This window comes from Barbatula barbatula (assembly GCF_947034865.1).
Source record: "Barbatula barbatula genome assembly, chromosome: 22".
Lineage (NCBI taxonomy): Eukaryota > Metazoa > Chordata > Actinopteri > Cypriniformes > Nemacheilidae > Barbatula > Barbatula barbatula.
The window spans coordinates 15,332,050-15,342,114 of record NC_136785.1 but is presented as its reverse complement, the minus strand read 5'-3'; the positions used below and the strand labels follow the sequence as shown (position 1 = coordinate 15,342,114).

The 10,065-nt window shown below is 37.3% G+C and overlaps 1 protein-coding gene across 1 annotated transcript in view; it reads left to right on the top strand.

Annotated features, from left to right (window-relative positions):
- The first annotated feature begins 5,595 nt into the window (after positions 1-5,595).
- Positions 5,596-10,065, top strand: part of ppp2r2bb (protein phosphatase 2, regulatory subunit B, beta b) — a 51,051-nt gene continuing 46,581 nt past the window's right edge. The window contains exon 1 of the mRNA XM_079486768.1: positions 5,596-5,903. Coding sequence (XP_079342894.1) covers positions 5,825-5,903 — 79 coding nt within the window. The 5' untranslated portion in view covers positions 5,596-5,824. The remainder of the gene's footprint in view (positions 5,904-10,065) is intronic.

Genomic DNA, 10,065 nt, shown 5'->3' with positions numbered 1-10,065 from the left:
ACAACACCACCAACCGGAATTCATATTACTATTATTATTCTGGTATTGTTGTTTGTAACGAGTCAGGTAAGTTTCTTGAAAGAGTTTTTCAAATATGCATGTAGAAAAACATTATTAAAAAGTTGGCATGAATCATATAGTAACATACACCTAAATGTGAATTATCCTTATGCCACATTTGGCTGCTTGTTTAATGTTTGTGCTTTATTTGTTTTCCTCATTTCTTGCAAGAAAGTTACATTAACGTGACACAAGAAACTGCAAGTAAATGATACTTTTGAATGAGGAAGGAGAAATTAAAAACAAAACTGCGAAGACAAAATAAATAACAAAATCACATCGCATGAGGGTTCCTTGTGACAACGTGAATTGATCTTGTTATTATTTGAATAGTGACAGAATAAGTGTTTAGTTTTTTCTTAGGTCAGCCAAATACAATCTGACTGTCGGATTTACTTACGGATTTTAAACGGAGGTCTTGGCTTTGAGAACTGAATTCCAAGGGCGTCTGCTCCATATTCAGCCCACGGAGTTCAGTTCTTAAGCTTGGATACTCGTGGCATCTTCTCTGACCTTCGACCTGCACCAAAATCCCTGCTACAGGACTTAAAGGTATTGGTGTAGATTTTAATATTTATTTTTGACCAATAGTTATTTTAATTTAGTTATTCTGTTTGTATTTGTGGACTCTTGATACATGTGTGAATTATTAAAGGAGTCACTGGAGTACTAAAGAATCGATTTCAGTGGATTCAGTTGGTTTTGTAAAGTTGTTGAGGATTGTTGCATCTCGGTTGCCACCCAGAAAAATGGTCGCTGTGGTATAAAATACAGGACTCACGTATGTTTGATGTGGGCATACAATTCATGTTACATCTTTAGGTAAAATGTTGAAAATAATAGTCATTCTTTGTTGTTCACTGTTTTACTGATTGAAATTGTACTGTGTGTTGTGTGTTTGGAAATACGGTAATGTGTGAACGTGTCATCTACTTTTGAATTTATTAAATAAATTCACATGATTTCAATGTCGTGTTACCTACCCATAACAATAGGAAGTATGACTTCATTCGAACATTATAATATAAAACAAAAAGTTTACGGCAACCGAAATGTACTTTACATTGTAAATAATATGTTGAAGTGAAAATTTAAAGGGTCTGAATTAAGTAAGCTACTTTATATTGCACCAACAAAAGTACGCATCATTAAAACGTATCAAATGACCAAACCCATCTTTTCACCAAAAGGACTTTGAATTTAGATTTTGGCCAGTCGTCATCAGTTTTCAATACATGTTTTCGTTATTCTTTCCTCATGTTTGTGCCAGGATCATGCTGAGATGACTGCAGTAATAATGACAATGAACAGATTGAAACATTACATTTTATGAGACTTGAAATCTTGGGTGGGTTTATCTGGCATTGAACTCGTGTTAATAAAGCAGCTAAAGGAAACCGTTTTTTCTTCCTCCTGACAATTCATAAACACTTTTTTATTAAAGAAAATAATATACATTTGATTTATTCATGTGATTCACCAGTGGCCTGATAACAGGGTGTTTTCACCCTGATGCTAAATAAACCATGACACGCGTGGTCCAACTTCTGTAAAAAAAGGAAAAAACACACGGGTATTCACAGACTAAATGCACCAAACTGTCATGTGCCTTTAAAATACTAAGAAAGCATCATTTACCTTCACATTTGTTCATTTAACAAATGCTTTGGGGGTGTCATGTGAAAAAAGATCAATGTGTGTGTGTTCTGCTCATTATTGTGATAGCACAGAGGGGAAGAACTGATCCGTGAGACGCACAGATGGCCCCTTTTCCTCGTACCAAGGGACCTGCTATTGATTAAACTGCAGCCATTAAAAAGAGATAATTACATATAAGACGTCACCACACAGTGAAGGAAAGCAGGCATGAAGGCTTAGCTACATCCTATCCAGTAAATCAGCTGACATGTCTACGTTCTATTTGCATTTTTGTGTTTAGTGAGGTTCCTTTTGGCCTCGGCTCAGACACCACACTGCATTCATCACAAAGAGGAAATACTGTTAGAAGAGCGTGAATCGCTACTTCCTGGCAATGACCTCATGATCAAAGGTCATGTTTTCAATATTCTTGCATTCAGGAAAAATCTGGTTTCATTGCAAAGAGGGTCTTTTGTCAGAATGCATGCCGATAAACAACACCAGGGGTGTAAACCACCTTAATACATGCAAATATACATTATTAAGAGCTTGGGAAAAGTTAATTCATGGAAATGATAACCCATGTATAAGACATTTGGGTCACACTTGACATATTATCTATGTTAAAGTATTATTACAAACTGTACGTAAGCAGTATGAATAAATCTCTATTTTGTAATCAATTATATTAATAAATCTGGTATGTGTAAGAAATCATATTTCCATTCGTTGTGTAACATGGACATGTGATGTACGGTGTAATTTGTTAAATCGATACAGCGAATCGTTTCCCTTTATTTATTTTTGGCTCATTTGCCACTTTTTCAAGAGATCAATATGCTATAAATCATAGATAGAGATTCTTTGCATTCTTTACACATAGACGTACACATAACTTTAACGTAGCTTTTAAAATCACCGTCCACACAACAACAGTGCCACACTGAGGACGTTTGTATAACCAATGTTAGGTAAGGTCATTTAAAAAAGTAATTCATTAATGTTTACTCCTAAAGTAATTCCTAATTACTTGTTTATAATAACTTTTTACAATCTGCAAGAGGTGGTGGGGCAAAGAGAAGAAACAAACATGCACGGTATGTGGCAAAAAAAGCGTTTTTGAACCTTAAATACTGTATACACATCTTAAACAAACGATAATATTCGTTTTAGCCATGTCATATAACCCCTTTAACAACAACACTCACCTTAAAGAAAAAAGCGAATCTTGACTCAATAAGGGATACTCACCCAAAAATGCGAATTCTGTCATCATTAGCTCACCTTCGAGTTGTATAAATGTCTTTGTTCAGATGAACGCAGAGAAAGATTTTTGGCAAAATGTTAGCAAAACTAAGATTTGTGGGACATTATTGTTTTTTTTGTTGCACACAAAATGGAATGGAATTAAGGAAAGCAAACAGTTCTGGGTCGCCTTTGACTACCATTGTTATTTTTTCTAATGTGGTAGTCAATGATGTCCCAGAAATGTCAGTTGATAACATTGTTTCAAATATCTTTCTTTGTGTTCAACAGAACAAATTCATTTAAAGTTTGAGGGCGAGTAATTCATGAGATCATTTTCATTTTTGGGTGGAGTATCCCTTTAATAACTTAGAACTGTATTGACAGTATTTTAACACAGCTGTTTGAGTGCATGTGTAGTAATGTGACTATGTTACTGTTTCTAACAACATTGCCTATAAAAACACATTTGTGTTACTTTTAAAGGTCAAGTGTGTAGTACTTTGGAGGATCTATTGACTGAAATGCAATATAATATACACAACTATATGTCTTCGGAGGTGTATAAAGACCTTACATAATGAAGTGTTATGTTTTTATTACCTTAGAATTAGATATTTTTATCTACATATACACCTCGGGTTCTCTTGCATGGAATGTTGTACAGTAGCGTAAACGGACAAACTGCTCCACAGAGCGCTATTCCAGTAACATTTAATGGCGTTTTAATAGTTCTCATTTCCAATACAATCCAACACATTACCAATGTAAGCCCATTATGGTTTCCATTAAATTCCTATTACAACCATTTAATCCATTAGAATTTCTGTGACATTTTCCCATCAGTCTGGAATTGGTTAAATGTTTTTCTTAATGTCATCCTTTAAGCCCAATAGAGCTTGTTAATCGACATCACGGCGCGTTGCATGCTGGGGCGGCACCGACATCTTCGGAGGTTGTTTACTAGTGATTGTTTTGTTTAACTACGGCTCTCAACTTGCTTTTGCGTACAGTGGTGTGAAGAGAATTAGAAGCGGTGGGATGATAATATGAATAAATCAAGTCAAACGGAACAACATTGAACTGAACTCACTAGCAGAAAAGAGCCGCCTACAAATATGAGCGTAGCACCAAGCATGAAACACAGTGTTACGTCAGCGCCACGTTCTCTATATATTCTGTGCAAAGCTCTGCGTAGCTTGATGTGCACCTCTCCAAAAATGTAACAAGGCCCTACGCGGACCGCAATCGCTGTGATTGGTCTGTTTGATATGGAAGCCCGTTTCCGCCAGGGTTGGGAATATTTTTTGAATTAGTATCTCGTAATAATGACTTAAGTATGTCAAAATAATGAGAAACTAAGTCGAAATTTCGACTTAGTATCTCATAATAATGACTTAGTATCTCATAATAATGACTTAGTATCTCATAAAATGACTTAGTAAGTCAAAATAATGACTTAGTATCTCATAATAATGACTTAGTAAGTCATAATAATGACTTAGTATCTCATAATAATGACTTAGTATCTCATAATAATGACTTAGTAAGTCAATATAATGACTTAGTATCTCATAATAATGACTTAGTAAGTCATAATAATGACTTAGGAAGTCATAATAATGACTTAATATCTCATAATAATGACTTAGTATCTCATAAAATGACTTAGTAAGTCAAAATAATGACTTAGTATCTCATAATAATGACTTAGTATCTTATAAAAATGAGAAACTTTTTTGAGATACTTAAGTCATTATTATGAGATACTAAGTCATTATATTGACATACTTAAGTCATTATTATGAGAAACTAAGTCATTATTTTGACATACTTAAGTCATTATTATGAGATAGTAAGTCATTATTTTGACATACTTAAGTCATTATTATGAGATACTAAGTCATTTTATGAGATACTAAGTCATTATTATGAGATACTAAGTCATTATTATGAGATACTAAGTCATTATTTTGACATACTTAAGTCATTATTATGAGATACTAAGTCATTATTTTGACATACTTAAGTCATTATTATGAGATACTAATTCAAAAAATATTCCCAACCCTGGCGGAAACGGGCTTCCATAGTATGAACCCCTCCTTCAGGTAAAAAAACTTTGCTATGGCGTCATGTTTACTTAAACGCATTTCCGAAAAAATGATCTAAATGGATAATTTGAAGAGTTTCGTTCCAAATTGAGATGTTTTTTATTCAACTGCAGTTGGTTTGTTTTGTGCCATAATAACTCAAAAAAAACTAACACACTAAAGACATGTTAACCCTGATAGCACAAGTACATCTGCGAGACATCTGGCAGATGCCGTTTGCTCATCTGCCCTACATCTCTGAGATGTCTGCTGTCAGATGTCCTATAGACCTCTAGAAGATGTCTGTAAAACGTGTGTGATTTAGAATGGATGTCCAACGGGTCTTTCTTTAGCAGATGTTTTTACACAGCAGATGTTTTCAATATCTTTAGCGGACATCTGACCTGTGCTATCTGGGAACATAATAAAAAACATGATTTGTGAAGAGAAAAAAATTTCAACGACGCAGAAGTATACAGGAAAACCGACGCGTTGCCTACGCACGACTATAACTTGCGCTTTAGGTTTTGTACAGGAAATTCAACGTCGGCCAGTAGGAGGACAGACAAACGGCAAGTACCCCTACATCACACGCACCCCTCCCACCACAGCGAGGCATAACAAGCCATCCTCGCAGGCGACAGCAGCAAACACAAGCATGGGATCTTTCCCCTGTCCTCCTCCGACAGAAATCATGAGTCTGAGGACGTGTCGTCGCGTTTTCCTTCCGTTCACGAGCTGCTCTGAGGACCGCGTAAAACGATGCGCCGACTGAATCCAGTCACAGGATGAAATGCTTTTCCCGGTACCTGCCTTACATCTTCAGACCGCCGAGTACCATCCTCTCCTCCAGCTGTCACACCGAGGGTGAGTAGCGATGCGTTAAAGCCTTTGCGCTCTTATACGGACTCAAATGATGCAAGTGTCGGATCAAAGTGCAACGAGAGGACGCGAGGAGAGTATTTCCACAGACATGGTCGGACATTGTTATTGCGAAACAGGTTTAAATGTTGTCTGTCAAGATTCTTGCCTATATTATTATAGCAAAAGTGTAGTATCAATATTTCCTGTTGTATTATTATTTGCATTAGTATAAACACGTCATGGTTAAACTATAGAGGTGGACAGTAACGAAGTCTTTGAGTATCTGTACTTTACTTGAGTATTCTTTTTTCTGAGTACTTGTGACTTTAACTTCACCACATTTGAAAGACAAATATCATACATTTGGCTGATTTTTTACGCAGATCAGGCATATTTATACCGAAAGCGCTCTTATAAACGTAAATACGTTTACATTTAGTCATTTGGCAGACGCTTTTATCCAAAGAGTTCAGGGAGCACTAAGCCATATGTCATACAGGAGCAATAGTACAATGGGTGCTGATACAAAGTTACTTGTTTCAACAAAAACTAGACCAAATCGCTGTTGAGAGAAAGAGAGAAGTGTACAAAGGCTTTTCTTTCAGGGATTCACAGAAAAGATGGGTTTAAGTGGTTTTTTGACGCTTGCGAGAGATGTGGTTGATCGGACCGACCACCAGGAAGGAGTTGCGAAGGAGAATGAGCGTGAAATCGATTTACTGCTCTTATGAGAAGGCAATACAAGACGCCGCTGGTTTGCTGAACGCAGGGTTCTTGATGGGGTGTAGGAGGGTGTGAAAGTATGTGAGGTCCAGTGAGAGTCCTGGAGGCAAACATCAGTGACTTGTCTGATACGCTATTTGGAAGAATGTTAGCAGCTAGTTTTTCGAGACATCATTGACTGTAAAAAAAAACATAATGTTGTACATGTTGTGTTGAACACAAAATGAGATATTTTTATGAATTTAGGAAAACAAAAAGCTTCGGGGGCACCTTTTCATTTTGTCTATATGATGATCAGTGGTGCCTCAGAAATCTCAGTTGCTAACATTTTTCTGAAGTTCTTTCTTTGTGGTTGACAGAACAAAGAAATACAGGTTTGGATCAACTTGTGGTTGGGTAATACATACTTGTCATTTTTGGGTGAATTTCCCCTTTATCTACAAATAGCATATATTTACTCCATGGTTTATTTTTTAAAAGGCTGCATCTATTATGTAATAATGTCTAGATTTGCTTTGTTTCAAATGTCTTACGTTGTTTTATTATGTTTATTGTGAGAATATACACTCACCTAAAGGATTATTAGGAACACCTGTTCAATTTCTCATTAATGCAATTATCTAATCAACCAATCACATGGCAGTTGCTTCAATGCATTTAGGGGTGTGGTCCTGGTCAAGAAAATCTCCTGAACGCCAAACTGAATGTCAGAATGGGAAAGAAAGGTGATTTTAGCAATTTTGAGCGTGGCATGGTTATTGGTGCCAGACGAGTATTTCACAATCTGCTCAGTTACTGGGATTTTCACGCACAACCATTTCTAGGGTTTACAAAGCATGGTGTGAAAAGGGAAAAACATCCAGTATGCAGCAGTCCTGTGGGCGAAAATGGCTTGTTGATGCTAGAGGTCAGAGGAGAATGGGCCGACTGATTCAAGCTGATAGAAGAGCAACTTTGACTGAAATATCCACTCGTTACAACCGAGGTATGCAGCAAAGCATTTGTGAAGCCACAACACGCACAACCTTGAGGCGGATGGGCTACAACAGCAGAAGACCCCACCGGGTACCACTCATCTCCACTACAAATAGGAAAAAGAGGCTACAATTTGCACGAGCTCACCGAAATCGGACAGTTGAAGACTGGAAAAATGTTGCCTGGTCTGATGAGTCTCGATTTCTGTTGAGACATTCAGATGGTAGAGTCAGAATTTGGCGTAAACAGAATGAGAACATGGATCCATCATGCCTTGTTACCACTGTGCAGGCTGGTGGTGTAATGGTGTGGGGGATGTTTTCTTGGCACACTTTAGGCCCCTTAGTGCCAATTGGGGGTTGTTAAATGCCACGGCCTACCTGAGCATTGTTTCTGACCATGTCTGTCCCTTTATGACCACCATGTACCCATCCTCTGATGGCTACTTCCAGCAGGATAATGCACCATGTCACAAAGCTCGAATCATTTCAAATTGGTTTCTTGAACATGACAATGAGTTCACTGTACTAAAATGCCCCCCACAGTCACCAGATCTCAACCCAATAGAGCATCTTTGGGATGTGGTGGAACGGGAGCTTCCTGCCCTGGATGTGCATCCCACAAATCTCCATCAACTGCAAGATGCTATTCTATCAATATGGGCCAACATTTCTAAAGAATGCTTTCAGCACCTTGTTGAGCACGGTTGAATATTAACCATGGTCTTTTTATAGTTGAAGTCTAATGTTGGGTGGGTATTACCATCGTTTTACTATAATAACTAATATCATGTTTACATTATGTCTATTAAAGTAGGACAGTGATGAATTTGTGGTTTCACCGCAAATATTATAGTTAAACTGTGGTTACTGTAGTAAAACCAGATTTTCGTAATGGTATTTTGTAGACTAGCATGTATTCATTCATTTTCAACACTGCATTATTCATAACTTTTTATTAAGACATTAACCCAGAACATTCTACTGTACACACATATAAATACAGTAAATGTAAGGATTTTAGTAGTGGACCTCCTGCAGGGACAACATATTACGGAAATGTAAGTTATGTGACATTGTCCTGTATGCAGAATGCATGTACTTCTTTTACGAAATATTTAGACTGCTGTTATTTCCTGTGTCTAAATCACAGCTGTTCTGATATTTACAACAACAACACAATTGTGAGTGTGATATTGCTCATTTTCATATTATTTAATGCACACATGCCGATTAGATTATCTCGCATGTAGGCATGAAAACTGAGATGCTGTAAACAGTGCAACCTATTCAGCCAGTAACCTCCACTATAAAAGCACTAAATTACATTTGCAACGAGGCAGTCTGTCTCATATTACTTACCTTCATACTTATCTATTGTCTGGATATATTACGGGGGAAATACAGCTTTGCTGGTGGAGCAGTACATCTACTAATGGATAAAAATACCTCTACAGGGCAATAACCCCTCATTTTCTGTGAGAACACAGATACTTCATCTTAAAGCCCAGGTTTTATAACCTCCTCCAACACCTGCAGCTACGTGTCATATTCTCATACATTCCTCTGCCTCCTTTTTCATTTCATCTGTCTTTTCCTGAGAATGCACACATTATGTTGTACACATCGTCTTATTAAAGATTTTCTTTCAGATGTGTATCTTCATGCACAATTCTGTTTCTCTCTTATGCTATTTCCATCTGTGCGTGCGGCTCAGACCTGATCGATCGGATCTTAAAAGGTTACACTTCTCTCGATGGCTATGATGTAATATTACCAGTTTATGTTTGTTCTCAAGGCCGTCGTGGTGCCAGTGAGCTCTGTTTTAAGAGACTAGCTAGCGAGTTCTTCCCTGGAGCATTTGTGAAGAAATATGAAAGCATTCTGGGTGACAGTGTTGAAAGGTAGAATGCCTCTTCAAGAAAAAGACGGAGGAAATGTCTGTTTGTATCAAGAGCAGTGAAAAAAAACACCACGTATTCACTCAAAAATAGGAAAGTACATTTTTGTACCCCTAGTGCCGCCAAACGTAGTTGCAGTTTGTTTGTTTTAGAGGCTTAAATACGCTTCGAACAGCGAGTCAGGCATTAACCTGTTGTCTTACATACTGTTGGGCAAATAGTAGAGGGTTCAATATGACAGAATTAAAAAATGTTGGGTTATTTTCAACCCAGCATTGGGTCCAACTGTTGGGTCACAAAGTAGCCTATGCTGGGTTGTTTCAATCCAAAATGTTGGGTTGGTTTAACCCATTGTTGGGTCAAATAAAGACAGTTTTGGGGTTAATTTAACCATTGGGTGCACCATTGGGTGATAAAGGACGTTTTTAGTGTTTAGTTCAACCTAGTCTTGAAACAGATGGAAAAAACAGATCAGAGGACACTCACAGATATAGGAAGATAAGCTAATGCAGGGCAAAATAAAACACAACTGTCTGCCCACCGGAGAATTCCCAACTGAGGGTTGAG